The sequence below is a fragment of the Pelodiscus sinensis genome, chromosome 11 (assembly GCF_052426305.1).
Source record: "Pelodiscus sinensis isolate ZL-2025 chromosome 11, ASM5242630v1, whole genome shotgun sequence".
Classification (NCBI taxonomy): Eukaryota; Metazoa; Chordata; order Testudines; family Trionychidae; genus Pelodiscus; species Pelodiscus sinensis.
In genome coordinates, this window is record NC_143062.1 from 51,623,106 (window position 1) to 51,639,728 (window position 16,623).

Consider the following 16,623-nt stretch of genomic DNA (forward strand, 5'->3'; position numbering starts at 1 on the left):
CGCGGAGGGCGCTGGAGGCGGGCGGGGGACAGGGCAGGGGCAGGGGGCAGAGAGCCGGCTGTGCCCCCGGCCCGGCAAGGGGAGCGAGCCCTGGCCAAGGGGCTACGGCGCAGGCCGCTGCGGGGGCTCCCCGAAGGGCCGAGCGCTCCGCGGGGCCAGCCAAGCCCGGGCCCGCGAGGCTCGTGGAGTCACCTCGGGAGCTGCCGGCCCCGGCCCTCGGCCAGCGCCCCGCCCCGCCCCGGCTCCGCTCGCTGCACCCGCCGCCAGGAGCCGCCCCCGTTCTCAGCTGCCGGGGTCATAAGCGGCCGCCCCCGGCGCACGAGCCTTTCCGCTCCGACTCCCGGCCGCGGGCACCTGGGGCTCAGGGTAAGCGGCTGCTCGGCGCGGGCGGGCGAGGCAGCGTTTCGGATCTGCGAGCCGTGGCAGCGCGGGGCCCAGCGGGGCGCGAGCGGCTCGGCGGGGGCGGGGGCGTTCCGAGAAGGAATTTTTAAGGTGACACGTAAGAGGACCCCCTTTCCGTAACCCCTCCCCCGCCCACGGTGAGTCCTAATCCGAACTAACCACGGGCCCTAAAGATGGCCACTCTGGTGGCTTGTGTCTAGACTGGCCAGTTTTTCCGGAAAATCAGCCGCTTTTCTGGAAAAACTTGCCAGCTGTCTACACTGGCCGCTTGAATTTCCGCAAAAGCACTGACTTCCTAGGGTAAGAAATCAGTGCTTCTTGTGGAAATACTATGCTGCTCGGCTACGTCTAGACTGGCATGATTTTCCGGAAATGCTATTAACGGAAAAGTTTTCTGTTAAAAGCATTTTCGGAAAAGAGCATCTAGATTGGCACGGACGCTTTTCCTGAAAAGCACTTTTTGCAGAAAAGCATCCATGGCCAATCTAGACGCGCTTTTTCGCAAAACAAATCTACACTGGCTCTTTTGCGCAAACGGGAGCAGCATAGTATTTCCGCAAAAAGCACTGATTTCTTACAGTAGGAAGTCAGTGCTTTTGCGGAAATTCAAGTGGCCAGTGTAGACAGCTGGCAAGTTTTTCCGGAAAAGCAGCTGATTTTCCGGAAAAACTGGCCAGTCTAGACACAGCCCTCCCGTTCAGGCAAAAGTCCCTTTTGCGCAAAGCTTTTGCGCAAAGCTTTTGCGCAAAAGGGCCAGTGTAGACAGCTCAGATTTGTTTTCCACAAAAAAGCCCTGATCGCCATTTTCGCAAAGCGCGTCTAGATTGGCACAGACGCTTTTCCGCAAAAAGTGCTTTTGCAGAAAAGCGTCTGTGCCAATCTAGACGCTCTTTTCCGAAAATGCTTTTAACGGAAAACTTTTCCATTAAAAGCATTTCCGGAAAATCATGCCAGTCTAGACGTAGCCTGGGGTGTAAACAGGCATGCAGAGCCACATATTCTATTAAATTGTCATGAACATTCACCCATCCAGAGGCAATGGCTGCTCCCCCCACCTTCGGGTCGGTGCTTGATGTCCGTGTCAAAAAACGCACAATATTCTGTTTGCAAATGCGGAGGGGGGAAAGCAAGTGCCTGGCCAGTACACACGGGGTTCTGCCAGGCTGAGCTGGTGTTTTCACAGCTCTGTTTGTCCCAAAAAATACCCCTGTGTCAGACAAATCCAGCACTGAAGCATCAGTTCAGTGCAAGACCAGCTCAGGACTTGCAAGCAGCCAATGAAAATGCTGCTATAGGAGGCGCTTCCCCCTGGGGATTTTTTTTTTTTTTTTTTTTTTTTTTTTTTTTTTTGAGGGCCAATAGGCTAATTGGTGCCACCTGTTCTCAGGGACGCCAGCAAACTCAGATGGCCCAGTGGAACAGGAGTGGCTATTTCCGGAGCTCCGTTAGCAGAGATGTGAATCCTGACCTCAAAGCCGAAAGGCGGACTGCCTCCTTCAGCGTGGAAAGGCTCACGGCCGTATTGGATGGAGGCGCTGACAACACCAGGACACGGCGGGCAATGGGTAAGTGGGCTTTAAAACATTCGGTGCTTTCTGGATGAGAGACTTCCAGGTCCCTGGTGTGTCTGCTGCATCTCTGCCGCGCTGCCTCTGGTACCCAGCGAGCCGCCTTCTCCTCAGATCCAGCAATACAAAATTAAACCAGAGACGCTGTGATTAGGGGCGTACAGCCAGAGCAGGGCTCAGGGCCAGGCTGCTCAGCTGATGTCAGTCAGTCTAACCACTGAAGCTACACAAACTTACACCAAACATGCTTGCCTCCACTTTCCTCCTCACAATCCCTGAGTGATTTGCCAGGGTGCAATAAATTAGGCAAAACCGATTAGTAAGGCTAGAATTTTGTCATGGGTATTTTTAGTAAAAGTCACAGATGGGTCATGGGCAATAAAGAAAAATTCACAGAAGCCAGTGACTTGTCCCTGGTGTTTACTAAAAATACCCACGATGAAATGGGAAGGGCCTAGACAGTGGTGGAGTGACTCTAGGGTCCCTCTGTCCTTGCGCAGTCCCCCAGCTGCTGTGGCAATACCCCTGCTGCCCCATGGTGGCTCAAAGTTTGGGTGCCCACTACCTCAGGCAGCAGGGATACCTCAGAGCTACCTGCCACTGTGAGAAGGGTGGGACCCTGCAGCTGAAGTCTGCAACCTCCCTGATAAAATCATAGTCTGACACAAAACACAGCGTAAAAAACCTTGGTCGCCCTTTAATAAAGCTAGAAAAGTAGGAAGAACAGTTAAAGCATTTGCATTGGAAAATATTAACCAAGGATTTTATTTTAACTACATCCCTGGTTCCCTTTGCCATTCGTGGAGAGAGTGGTTTGGAACATGAACCCTCCCTCCCCCATGTGAAGTATCGTTTATAGTTAACTTACTGGACTTGCTTTTGTTAATGCTCCTCTTTTCATGCCTGGGAACGGGAGCAGTGACGCCTCCCGCTGTAAGCCGCCACTAGAAAGCACACCCAGGAGTCTCAGGGCAGTTCGGTTTCATTTTAAAGAACAGCAGGCTGCAGGGAAATTGAGCTTCGGGGCTCACTTGAGCGATTGCTCACGGCCAACATCCCTGTCCTGCAGCTGCACAGCAGATAGTTTGCATCGTATATTGCAGATCAGCCCTGAGGCAGGAGCCTACAGTTCACAAATTAAACTATTGTGTAGCAAAGTCATAATTCACAGCTGAGAGTTGGTTGCATGAATTTAAGGGAGAGCAACGGTCTCAAGTTGCAGGGGGGGAGGTCTAGGTTGGAGATTAGGAAAAACAATTTCCCTAGGCGGGTGGTGAAGCACTGGGCTGGGTTCCCTAAGGAGGGGGTGGAATCTCCATCCCTAGAGGTGTTTCAGTCCTGGCTTGACCAAGCCCTGGCTGGGGTGATTGAGTTGGGGCTGGTCCCCTGGGGCAGGGAGCTGGACTCGATGACTCCGGAGGTCTCTGCGAGCCCTAATCGGCTATGACCCTGTGAGAGGGTTGGAGCAAACAGCCGCTCAGCACAGAGCGGAGAGAGTCTAGTCAGAACGGCTGGTAGCTCTCTGAACGGCCAAAGGTCCTTGCTTCAGTGGCTTCTGTAGCGGCTCCAGAGGACTCACGTCTTTGAGTGGCTCCTCTCTGCGGTGCATGTAAAGCAGCCAGGACATGTTCATAACCCCAGGCTGTAGACGTACTTCACAGCGACCGTCCCGCTCAGAACGTTCCAAGCTCTCACAAAAGAGCGCACTCCACATCGCGTACACAAGATGGAGTGCAGCCCGTTGATTCAATTGCTTATTCTTTGGGGTTCAGACCCCTGTTCTCTCCCTGGGCCAGCTGGACACTGACTGTCCAACTCCCTGTCTGTGTGGTTCTCCTCCTGCAGGCTGCACGTGGCCGCCCAACTAGCGCACGGCTGCGGCCGAGCTCAGCTGTGTGCTAAAGGTCACAGGTGGGCCGGGGTCTGCCAGGCTCCCAGCTGCAGGGCCCAGGGTCGGGGTCACTGGCAGGAGTCTGGGGTCAAGGCTGCTGGCCAGCCCTACAGGGTCAGGGATCTGGAGCTGCTGGCCCCAGGGAGTTGGGAACCTGGGCTCTGGGGCAACTCCAGGGGCCAGGGCAGCTGTGAGCTCTGTGGGTTGGAGCAGCCTGTCCTGCAGGCTCCAAGGGACAGGACCAGGGTGGCCTGCCCTGCATGCTCTGGGAGCGAGGGTGGCTTCCCAGCACCCCAGAGTCCAGGGTTTGGGCTCCCACCAGCCCCGCAAGCTCTGGGACAGCTGCACAGCAGAGGTCTGGGTCCAGGCGGCTGCCTGCCCAGGCACAGCAGGGGTCCGGGCAGCCAGCCTCACACAGCAAACCCCCGAAGGCCTGTAACTTGTAACGAGCTGGGAACCTCTGCCCTAACCTACAAGTGTGCCACTGATTTGGCTGGCCCTTCCCCCAGCTCTCTGTGTACCGTGCATCCCAGCATGCATTGCTCTGCGTGGCGCACGTGTCCCCGGGGCACTGCTCCGCTCCAGTATGGGACAGCGGCCGGGATGGTCCCAGATGCACTGATACAAAGAGCGAGGCAGCCTGGCAGATGGGGGCACAAACACGACCCGATCCGTGGCAGCCGCTTGCGTTCCCACGCCGCTCAGGGCTTGCTGAGAGACTGATCCTAGCGGGGCAGAGGCACCCCAGCTGCGTGACCCCAGAGCGAGCTCTTCTGTGCTGCTTTCCAGAGGCGGTTATCCACCGGGACCCGGTCTTTAGCAGAGAAAAGCAGTACTTCCAGAGCCAGAATGAGAGGTACGAGGCAGCAGTCAGGAAGGCTGTTCGCCTCAAGGAGAAGATGCTGCAAAGGGGCTGGACAGAAAACAGGCCTGAAACAAAGTACTTCTATAGGTAACGTTGCTAATGTGATTTTTCTTTTCAAAATACTGCCTGCATCACACCCTTCCCTCCCCCCCCCCCGTTGGTGAGAGGCTGGACTGTGCAGCTGATTGACAGGGGTTCACACACAAACAGGCTACAGCTTTTTACATGAGCACAGGGCCGGGAGAAGAGAAAAACATCAGCCTGAAGTTGCAAGGGAACACTCGAGAAGCAGCATGCAGCGGCTTCTGCAGAGTAATAAACTCGACTCAGCATGCTGCAGCTGCTTCCTCCCCTGCCCTTTCCCACACACCCTTCCCAGGAGAGCTGCCTGGAGGGACTCACCCCGGGCTGGATTAAGACATGCCATGGCCCTACGCTATATCAAGGTTAAGAGGCTCCAAGGCATAACCAAACAGATGTGTTATTCTAACGGAGAAGGCAAGAAGAGTAGAAATAATGACGCTTTATATTTGCATCTATACTGGTACATAGGCGAGGAGGCAACTCAAAACTAGCAATATTTAGAGATGTGAGCGTCTACTCGAGTAGTCGACTACCCAGTAAACTTAGGCTTATTGGGTAGAATGACAGAACACTAGCACAGGAAGGGATCTCGAGAGGTCATCAAGTCCAGTCCCCTGCCCTCATGGCAGGACCAAGCACGGTCTAGTTCATCCCTCACAGGTGTCTGTCTAACCTGCTCTTAAATATCTCCAGTGATGGAGATTTTACAACCTCCCTGGGCAACTTATTCTAGTTTTGAACCACCCTGATAGGAAGTTTTTCCTAAGGTCCAACCTAAACCTCCCTTGCTGCAATTTAAGTCCATTGCTTCTTGTCCTATCCTCAGAGGCCAAGGAGAACAATTTTTCTCCCTCCTCCCTGTGACACCCTTTTGGATACTTGAAACCTGCTATCGTGTCTCCTCTCAGTCTGCTCTTTTCCAAACTAAAGAGGTCCAATTCTTTCAATCTTCCTTCATAGCTCATATTTTCTAGACCTTTAATCATTCTTGTTGCTCTTCTCTGGACCTTCTCCAATTTCTCCATCTTTCTTGAAATGTGGCACCCAGAACTGGACACAGTACTCCGACTTACGCCTAACCAGCACAGAGCAGAGCGGAAGAACAACTCCTCCTGTCTTGCTCACCACACTCGACTACTCCCTTCCCACCCCTCTTGCTGCCTTTGCATGCAAAGGGGGGAAGTAGGAGCCAGAGATTAAAAGCTGGTTCCCCCCAGCACCGTCTCCGCAGGGGGGCAGAGCCGCAGTTGTCCTGGAGCGGACACAAGCTGAGACTGTTTAGTCGTGGCTCAGGCTGTCCCGGAAGCTAACCCTGCTGTTGCTCTGCAGTTTAAATGTAGTAAGAGCCAGGCTACCTGCGTGTCCGGTTCCTATTATTGTTTACACTGTGAGCGCCCTCTCTTATCGACTAATCAAGTAGTCTACAAATTCCATCCACTACTCAATTAGCTGCTACTTAATATCCCTAGTAATATTTGTTGTAATGAGAAGCCCCCTCATTATCTGAGGCACTAAGCGCTAGCTTAGTTAGTCTGTGCAGAAGTCAGGCACTGCAGGTTTGCAACTCGTGATCTTTTTAAGCAATCCACAAGGACACGCAGAAACCCGTTCAGAATGCTGAGTGAAAGCGTGAGAGTGGGAAGCAAACACCGACCGAGCGCACTGACGGCCTGGGACAAGCAATGATAAAAGGTTCTGATGCCCAGAGCTGAAAGCAGAAAATGCTACTCGGGAGAGGCCCTAGTCTGAGCTGACAAGGTGGTTTGCAGAAAGCCACTACAGCGCCGCTTTCAACTTCATGAAGGAGGCAGGGACTTCACAGAGTTGCTGGATAAGTTCCATTTCTAATAAGAAAAATGTTTCTGGGTTGTGTATTGTATGCACGAAGCGGGGAAGCTGCTTCCCTGGCTTTCAGTGCCTTAGACTCCGAGTGCCGTGATAAAATAAACAGCAGCTTTCCTCACATCAGAAAGTTACCAACCAGTGGGGAAAAGGAAACCAGTCAGCACCCTGATCACCCCCCTTTCTCCACAGATGTCCGTGGCACTAGTCATGTAGTGCAGGGTAAGCATGTGCATAAGTGAGTTATTGAAACAGGGCCCGAATGCAGAGGACTGAGTCCCTACCCTGCATCTCATACCGAATCAGTATCGCAGAGCCCGTTCTTAAGAGTCCAGTATCTGATAGTGAAACAGCAGCAAGTGTCTCTAAAAACTGTTCTGAACATCATTTTTACTAATGTGTATCCCTAGACAGCTCAAGAGTTACTAAGTGTATCACCGCTATGCAGTGCAGTTTTCCTTCAAACACTCACTTGCACCTTTCTTCCCCCTCCCTCACTGCCCGACCCAGGTGATTTTGAAGCTTTCCAAGGTTCTGTATTCCTGGAAAGGAATGATCATTTATTAAAGAGAGCAGGTGCCCCATAGTTTTAAGTGAGGTGCCTATGATGGCACTGCAGTAAAGCAAGGGATTGTAAATAATCTAAGGCGATTGATCAGAACCCTCAGCTCCCCTGCGCAAAGATTTCCACCTGTGACCAAGCGGGAGCTGCCTTCTGTGCAGAAGTATCTGAGGGGTAGCCATGTTAGTCTGGATCTGAAAAAATGACAAAGAGTCCTGTAGCACTTTATAGTCTAACAGATGTACTGTATTGGAGCATAAGCTGTAATGGACAAAGACCCACTTCGACAGATGCATATCAAGTTGCCATGCATCTGGCGAAGTGGGTCTTTGCCCACAAAAGCTTATGCTCCAATACATCTGTGGCTGTGTCTAGACTGGCAAGTTTTTCCACAAAAGCAGCTGCTTTTGTGGAAAAACTTGCCAGCTGTTTATACCGGCCGCTTGAATTTCCGCAAGAACACTGACGATCTCATGTAAGAAATCAGTGCTTCTTGTGGAAATACCATGCTGCTCCCGTTCAGGCAAAAGTCCTTTTGCGCAAAAGGGCCAGTGTAGACAGCTCAGATTTGTTTTGCACAAAAAGCCCCGATGGCGAAAATGGCGATCGGGGCTTTTTTGCGTAAAAGCGCGTCTAGATTGGCACGGACGCTTTTCTGCAAAAAGTGCTTTTGCAGAAGAGTGTCCGTGCCAATCTAGATGCTCTTTTCTGCAAATGCTTTTAACGGAAAACTTTTCCGTTAAAAGCATTTGCGGAAAATCATACCAGTCTAGACGTAGCCCTGTTAGTCTATAAAGTGCTACAGGACTCTGTCGCTTCTGTGCAGAAGAAGCTCCTGAAGGAAGATGTCTTACCTTTTCTATTTGATAAAAATTAAATTAAATACTTCACAAAAGCAAACGTTACCAGGTGCTACTGAAATGATTATCCACAGGGCTCGACAAATCGCTGTTTCTACTCGCCTATGGCAAGTAGATTTCAGCCAGTCGCTCCATTTGCCCCGTTCACCAGCGCTGCACGCATGCGCAGGGCCGGGCTGGCGAGCAGATCACGCCGCGGTTTGTCGAGCCCTGATTATCCAAGTTTCTATGGGCTACGGAATCGCCAAACGTTCTGAGATGGCACCAGGCACTGGGGCTGCCTGGCACGTCATCAGGGGAACAGACTAGAATTTTTTTTAAAAACATCAGGTAAGTTCAAAGTTCTCTAAGCCCTAAGCGACAGCAGATGCGGTTCAGTCCGTTCCAGCTGAAACCAGTGGTGTCCAGTATGTTTGTGATTTAAATAGAAGGAAGCGGAAAGGGTAAAAAGAGAAGAAAGTTAATAAAAAACAGAGTTATGGGTCTGGATAGTGTTTTTAGAAGCTCAGTTCAGTGCTACTAACAACATCTTTCCACGCTGCTAGTTAAAGGACAAAGGAGGAGTGTTTTAGTTGGGATTGGTCCTGCTTTGGGCAGGGGGTCGGACTCGATGACTCCTGAGCCTTGTGAGTCTATGACACGTGACTTGTGAGCAAGATATGTTATGAGAGAGAAAATGGAACCAGCTTTGAAGGATTTTTTTTTTTTTTTGCACTGCTTGTGCAGATGTGCTGTTTCTCAAAAGCAGTGCAAGAGATTGGTAACAATGGAAACTCAGAATGGCATGTGCTAAGGATTGGTTACAACGCCTTTCGCATTTGCACAGCTGGAACTAGCACACATGCTGAACACTGTCCATACCTTCCTTCCAGGGCACTTGGAGGAGACGTAGCATTTAACGTCCATCGTGTCTTTAAGAACAGCATCTTGGCACTGGGAACAGATGAACAGATTGCCAAGTGGATCCCACTGGCTGAGAAATACCACATCATAGGGACCTACGCTCAGACTGAATTGGGACATGGTAAGTCTCCAGCGAAAATGTAGCGTTTCCTTAGGAAGAAAAACACTGGCCCAGATACTCAGTGGGTGTAAACTGGCTGAGCCTCATGGGCTTCATCTTAGGACATGGCTGAAGATTGTCCCAAAGGGCATCTCCTGTTGTAAACAATCAGCCGTTCCCACCCAAAAAAAGGCAGGGCTGTTGAGCTGTTCATCCGTGGTGCGGGTGAGAGTCCCAAAGGAAGGCGAAAAGCCTCTCTTGCTTTAGAGACGGCTGTGAAAATGAGTGTCCGAGAAAGTAAGCTGGAAGCTGATGCTTGCCTTTTGGTTCTGAAAATTCAGGCAAGTTCGATGCCAGAAAACTGGGATCCAAGAGGGTCACCTTGGTCCAGGGAGTTGGTTGGGAGACTGTATTTTTTTCTGTTCCTGGGAGAGGGATTTGCCAGGTTGCACCAAGGGTAGATGCACCTAGGACATTGGTGATAGGTAGCACAGACCAGGCTGGGGTCCAAACCAGAGAGTAAATCACAAAAGATTTGGAGAGTGTCCATACTAGACTCCAAAAAGGTGCAGCTACTGCTAATTAAGTGCCAAACTTAACTCAGAGGAAAACTGTAGTGTAAAAAGACTCCAGGAGCCTACAGGTTGGGCCCAGCTTTAATTATCCTATGGAGAGAGCTGCAAGAGCCCACACTGAATGCACAGCCTCTGGCAAATCCTTCTGCAGGGCAGAGGCCTTGGCTAGAGGGGGAGGGGAGAGAGCGAGCTAAGGAGCTACCGGAAGTCCAGTGTGTCTCTTCTGCGCTGAGGCTGTGAGGATGTGGGGTCTGTCCCTCAGATGACCCTGAGGGATTGTGTCCATTTATCTTCGTGAAGGGACATTTCTTCGGGGTTTGGAGACAACAGCGACTTTTGACACGTCCACTCAGGAATTCACACTGAATACGCCAAGGATCTCGGCAATGAAGTGGTGGCCTGGAGACCGTAAGTCCCAAACTCAGAACTGCACTCCAGTACACCTGTGCCCCACGAGGGTTCTGTGTGGCCGCAAGACATTAGTTTCCTGTTGCCCACGTGCAGGGCTGGCGGCTTCCGCTGGCTTCCATTCCCGTCGGTTTTTCCGACAGCGTTACTGATGTGATCCGCCCATAAAGCCAGGACAGGTGAAGGGAGGTGGGTGCTGACTGCACCCAACACTGCCTGTGCGAACGGCGCTGCTGCGGGCCAGTCAGCACCCCTGCAAATCCCAGGAACGCCAGCGCGATTAACACAACTACCCAGTCCTGGGAGACTCTTGTGATATGACAGTCTTGAGGCCCACTGAGACGAAGGAGGGTCATTTATGCGGCCCAGTCACTACCCTCGGCAACACTCCAGGTCAGATCTCCCCCGGGGCACTCTCGGATCGGAATGAAGCCTGCAGTCGGTTTGCGGCCAGCAGGTGGCAGGCTGTCCCAATGTACACGAGAAAAGAGAAACTGGGAAGAGCCGGGGCTTTGTGCTCGCGGCGGAAGGCAGGCAGGCAGGAATAAATAGTTTTCTGGTCAGAGAGAAGAAAGGAGCCGGGGCTCAGGGCGTTTGCATCCTGTGCTTGTTTCCTTGCCTGCAATACTGGGATAACACCCAGTACCCCTGGCAGGGCATAGTGAGGCCACATTCACACGTGTCTGGAAAGCTACAGAAGTGCAGAATATCAATATTTCCAGGAAGCTGAGCGAGTGGGCGGCCACACAGGAGAGATTCAAATTCTGCCCAGCTGATCAGCAGAGCCCCCCACAGCCAGCAGCATGTGTTCCTCCCGGTGGTGCACGTCTGCACATGCCTCAGCATCCATAAAATGTATTCCACACATGGATGGAAAGCATTAGAGGGAACACTGATCAGGACCCATACTCTCAAGCCAGTGTCTCAGGTTCCCCTCGGCACGAGGGTGCTTGGAGCATTCCACACCCGGCTGCACAGCCCCGTGCAATGACTATGCCTCACTTAGCTCTTCAGTAGTATTGCAACGTGCCTACAAGTTGTGTGGACAATGTAACTATTTGCCTAGGCGAGCCGGTCTCATTTCCGAGGGAAATTGAGGCCCGGGAGGAAGTGACTTGCACAGGGTAGCATAGAAAATGAGCAGTGCGAGGAGAACTGCTCCCAAGATCCCGCTCAATCCACTAGATCCCATCTTCCTCAAGAAACCATTCGCTGTCGACCACTCTGGGCTATGCCAAACACCTGTGTCCGCGGCATTTAACTGTGCAAGCATGTAACGGATCGCATCTCTTTTCCCTTCTAGTGGGCAGATCGGCAACCCATGCTGTGGTTTTTGCCCAGTTGTACGTTAAAGGAGAGTGCTATGGCTTGCATCCCTTCATAGTGCAGATCCGCAGCCTTCGGGACCACCTGCCTGCACCAGGTAAGTGACTCCGGGTCCTGCCGAGAGCGATTCTTCAGGTGCCTTGTGCACTTCCCTCACAAAGTATTTTCTACAATCCTGGCTGTGAGTTTTGTTTATGCGGCCACCTGACAGCTGCCCCAACGAGGGACCAAGTACTAGTAAAGCTATCCCTGAACTTTCTGGGCAGGTCATGAGATGCTTACGGCTATGAAACGTGGCCACACGTAGCTATAATTCCCCAAATCCCGCTGGCAGCTCCAGCCTAAACCTACTTTCCACAGTGAAATGTCAAGAGCCCTAGTTGGGCGTCTGCGGCCATTTTCTCTATTAACCTTTGAGTCCAAGTCACCAGGCAGCGCGTACAAGTAGCTAGACGGGTACGGCAAACAAACCACCCCCTTGGGGCTCAGTTACCCCCTCCCTCGGTGGGAAAAGTTCTTCCAAGGAAGGGTCCGGGGAGCTGGATTTTTACCGCGCGCAAGATTTACAACCCTATTGAAGTGTTAAGAAAACGGGAGGGCCAGTGGAGGTAAACCGGCTTCGTTTTCCTTTTCCTTAGGGGTTACTGTGGGAGACATCGGTCCCAAAATGAATTTTGAACACATTGACAATGGCTACCTCATGCTGCAAAGCGTCACTATTCCCAGAGAAAACATGCTGGGAAGATTCTCTCAGGTAGGGGCATTAAATTACAAACACCCGCAGGCCGAGTTCTAGAACGTCTGGATTTAGGGCAAAATGTTCTCCTGGGACAGCTGACATCAGTGGGAGCTGCAGAGGAGGAAAGGATTTCCCTGCAGCCGCAATGTTCTCTGTACGTTACATGCTCGCAGTGGAGGCAGCAGCCCTCAAGCAGTTTCCCTGCATGACCCCATTTTCAATAGCCTGCTTCCCGCAGCCCCAGGCAGGACGTCATTTAAACAGCACCCTCGCTGCAGCGTGATCTCGCACACGCCACATACGCTGCGTGGAGGGTGCCATGTTGTAGAGCAAAATAGCATCCTCCGTGCAGCACGATCCCACCCGTACGGCGTGCGAGAGCTGGTGCCGTGCGGAAAGTCACATCCTCTGCACACGCAGGATTGTCGCGCTCTCTTCTGTTATTGGAGCGACCTGCCTGGGGTCACAACCTACCACTCGCGGGAGACGGATTGGGACGAGGCCAGATGCATTTCATGCAGCAGAAGAAAGCGCATGCATCTTAAAACGGGTGTTTTCTCTCTTATTGTCTGGACTCCCTAGCGCCAGTGCAAAATGACCACTGACAGCTCTCGCCTCCCAGGGCGCCGTTTATTACTCTGTACTTCCCGTTCTAGGTTCTACCAGATGGCACCTACGTGAAACGAGGGTCTGATAAGATTAACTACTTGACCATGATAGTGACCCGTGTTGAGATGTTGTGGGTGGAAGTTATACCCGCGCTGCAGAAGGCCTGCACCATCGCTGTGAGATATTCCGTGGTTCGCCGGCAGTCCAAGCTGAACCCCGGGTAAAGGCATGTGGATAAACAAGGGGGACAGGTGCAGAGTCACATGGTGCCCCCCCTCTCTATTTTATTCCTGTTTCCTTTCCCACGTGAGCCCGTCCCCATGTGACCAGTTTTTCTCCTTGAGGAAGGAAATTGCCACCTTCCAGCCAGTGCCTAGGCGACCCCATTCACAACCATGGTCCAAGAGGAGACCCGGCTCTGTGTGTTCAGCAGCCAGGAAAGATCGCTTGTTATATTCTCCCTGACTGGCCTCCCTTCAGGATTCTGTCATCCAGCTGAATCTTGACAAAACGCTGATGGTGCAGAGAATTCTTCTTCCACCCCATTCTGTTAATGGGTGAGACCTTCAACCAATTCCCTGGTGAACACAGAGTTGTTAACCCTGAAAAGGCTGCGTAGCTCAAATGCTTCTCTCTTTCGCCAACAGCTGGTCCCAGAAAAGGCCCTACCTTACCTACCTTGTTCCTAGCGGATAGCTAGAGTATAGAGTGCAGAATTCGAATAAGTCCCTGTGTAATGATTGTGTTAGTCGGCTGTTGTCCAATTGGCCTAGACCCAAAACTGAACAGTCTCATGGTGTTTTTTAAAAGAATTCCAGTGAAAACAAAGCCTCGTTCAACTGTGCAAGCCAATCACTGCACCACTTTGCTAATAGGAAGCTGACTTGTTTAGTTTCATTGTCAAGCTCAATTCTGGACAAAAACTAAAGACAAAACAAAGTGAAGAATAAATTAGACCATTAAGAAAAGCTGCAAGGTCCAAATATTTTCGTAAACACGTAGGCCACGGTTCCCTCTGATTTGACCTACCCCAAGTGGAATGAGTTTTCTTATGTGCACCAGTGTGGAGGGGACATGTGAGACATCACCTGCATATTGGTGCACGTACCAAAATGCATGTGCGGGAGTGGGGCTGGAGTTCTGAGTGTGGGAGGGGCTCAGGGCTGGGGTGCAGGACTGTGAGGGCTCCAGCTGGGAGCGAGGGCTCTAGTGTGGGGCTGGAGTTGAGGGGCTGACACAGAGGGTTGGGGTGCAGACTATAGGATGAGGCTGAAGGTTGAGGGTTTGGTGTGCAGAAGGGGGTGTAAAATCTGGTCTGGGGGCTTTGAGTTCCAAGAGGTGCTCAGGGATGTGGTTTGGGCTAACCTGAGGACGCTGGGGATGGTGAAGAGGGGCCCCTTTCCCTGGCCATGGCAGGTTGGTGCTGGGGCCTGTGGAAGGGACGCTCCCTTACTCCCTCCCACCAGCCACAGCAGCTTGGCCGTGGCAGCTTCAGGGCGTGGGGAATAGGGCTTGACCCACAGACTAGGGGTCTTTTACTTTTTTCATTTTAATCTAACATTGCACATTAAAAATACACAGTTTGTATTCCAGGGAGCTTTTGCAGCGTGACCATTTGGACTGGCCAGTTAATAACGCAAGACAATCTACGTGTGTGTCGCTGCATAAGGAAGTTGTTGCTAGGACTCTTCCCGTCTGTCTTCTATTATTCTTTCCCTGGCTGAAAAGGAATTTTTGCTAAAGCCCCTTCACTTTCTGTGCCTTTATTGCAGAAATCGGTGGCGGGAGCGGGTGAGTTTGTGAGCTGCTTTCAGACCAGAGATCCTGCTTGCAAAGCAAGAATACTTGGGGCTCCTTAGATAAGAAAGACATTGGAAGCTAAACTAATGAGTATTGCTGTCCACAGCTTTCATACCTTATCATAAAACATCTTCCTCCAGGGAGGCAGAGGCAAAAATCCTAGACTACCAGACTCAGCAACAGAAGCTACTACCTCTGCTAGCAACAGCCTATGCCTTGCATTTCATGAATGCCTACGTGAACAAGTTCTACAGCAAAGGGTACACAGAGATCAGAGAGGGGAACTTTGATTCACTACCCGAGGTAATTTGCAGCAAAAGTAATGAAAAATCATGACTGTTTGCACAGAGATCCCCAGATCTCATAATTAACGTACAAAGTACCCCAGTAGGTAGATTGGGAACAGAAGTTCTGGGCTGTTTGCCTGAGACCCACAGTGAGGGTACAGCTCAGATCGGGAAATTCAGCTACGTGCATGCAAAAGACAGCATGTGGAGGGTGTGTGAGCTTGAAGAAACATCGCTTCAATGAGCTGTTAGCTCAGACTGGCTCGAAAGATTCACTTGTGACTTTCCATGCTCCAGATAATGTTCCCTTCTGGGCTGAGACCCAGTGTGTAACCTGGAGCGCCTGTACATTGGGCTTAGGATGAAGGTGCCTTCTGCACACAGGTGGTGGAATCTATTTGAGGCCAGACTAGACGATCACACTCGTCCCTTCTGGGAATGTGCTTTTCTTTATGGCCCTGCTGTTTGGCCCATCCGTGGAGCACCTCAGGAAAAAAAACGGGTTCAGTATCCACCGGCAGCCACCATCAGCTCCTGACAGCGCCTCCTACCTACCGCAGCAGCTGCTCAGCAGGGTGTGGGAGGCACTGGGGGAGGGGTGGGTGCTCAGGAGACAGGGTGCAGTGGGGCAGAGAGTGGCAGGGCGGGGGCACAAAGAGGTGGGCAAGGTGGCATTGGAGCAGGGTTTGGGGATTGAGCACCTTAGAGAAATGAGGGAGCCAGAGCCTGTGACGCCTCCAGGCGCATGCTGCAGCATGAACTAAATGTACCAAGCTTGCAGGGCAGAGTTAATTCAAACTAGCTACCTTTTGGTTCCTGCCCACAGCATCAGACTGCTGTGAGGCCACGCACGGTAGGGCCACGTAGTCAGCCTATGAATCACGTGGCAGCACCGTTTGTAAAAAGTGCACATGGTGTGAGCTGGACAGAAACCGGGCCCGAGTTTGCATGTCCCCGCCACTGGAGGAGCTACACGGTCAGACGCACCGGAGATTATAATTCAGCTTTTTGCCAACTTCGAATGCCCTTATCACAGAAACACTATGCAACCCCTTCTCAGTTAACGCCTTCTCTGCTTTGTGCAGCTTCACGCACTCACCTCAGGCCTTAAAGCCATCATCACAGACTACTGCACGGCAGGAGCGGAGGTCTGCCTCAGAGCCTGCGGAGGCCACGGCTACTCTGCACTGAGCGGACTCCCTTTTCTGTATACTAAAGTAGCTGCGTCTTGCACTTATGAAGGGGACAACACTGTTCTGTTCCTGCAGACGGCCAGGTAACTACACGGCCCTGTTTGTGTCTGCGCCTGCCTCCTCGTCCTCTCTCGCCCTGCCGCGCCCTCTCCAGAGCAGGCCCGACAGCAGTAGCTCTCACAGGCTGCTCGGCTCTCACCCCCGCAGGCAGGGAAGAAGGGTGACACGTCACCATCCGGCCAGTGGAGTAACTATTGGCAGGCCCACCCACCCGCAGTCCTGGCTCTGCTCCCGGCCACACATGGGGCGGGCCCTGGCACCCCAACCTCGTTCCCCGCCAGAAGCAGGGGGCAGGCGGAGTGGGGAAGCCCGCGCAGCTCTCCCAGCAAGGCCGCCCCGCCCCTACCCCTGGGGCCCCCTGTACTGCTTGGTGGCAAGAGGTGGAAGGAGCTTGTTAAACAGCCAGCGGAGAGACTGCAGAACCCCCACGTGGTCCACACACACTCCCAGCGTGTCATCCTTCGTGCGTGAGGGGGGGCCCCTCCGGATCAGAGTTCTAGAGACAGCCCCATGGCAACCCTCCCGGGCTCATTATGCCATAGAAATAAT

General features: G+C 52.3%; 1 protein-coding gene across 2 annotated transcripts in view; it reads left to right on the forward strand.

The window, feature by feature from the left end:
• The first annotated feature begins 221 nt into the window (after positions 1-221).
• The window catches only part of ACOX2 (acyl-CoA oxidase 2), a 31,803-nt gene continuing 15,401 nt past the window's right edge, over positions 222-16,623 (forward strand). Inside the window, exons 1-10 of one of the 2 annotated variants that reach the window (XM_075938403.2) lie at positions 222-366; positions 1,790-1,967; positions 4,651-4,813; positions 8,947-9,098; positions 9,953-10,060; positions 11,364-11,483; positions 12,025-12,140; positions 12,782-12,954; positions 14,675-14,837; positions 15,907-16,097. In XM_075938403.2, the coding sequence (XP_075794518.2) occupies positions 1,808-1,967; positions 4,651-4,813; positions 8,947-9,098; positions 9,953-10,060; positions 11,364-11,483; positions 12,025-12,140; positions 12,782-12,954; positions 14,675-14,837; positions 15,907-16,097 (1,346 nt within the window). In that variant the 5' untranslated portion in view covers positions 222-366; positions 1,790-1,807. Of the gene's footprint in view, positions 367-406; positions 540-1,789; positions 1,968-4,650; positions 4,814-8,946; positions 9,099-9,952; positions 10,061-11,363; positions 11,484-12,024; positions 12,141-12,781; positions 12,955-14,674; positions 14,838-15,906; positions 16,098-16,623 lie in introns of those variants that run through there. The other variant, XM_089781289.1, reaches the window with a different exon arrangement.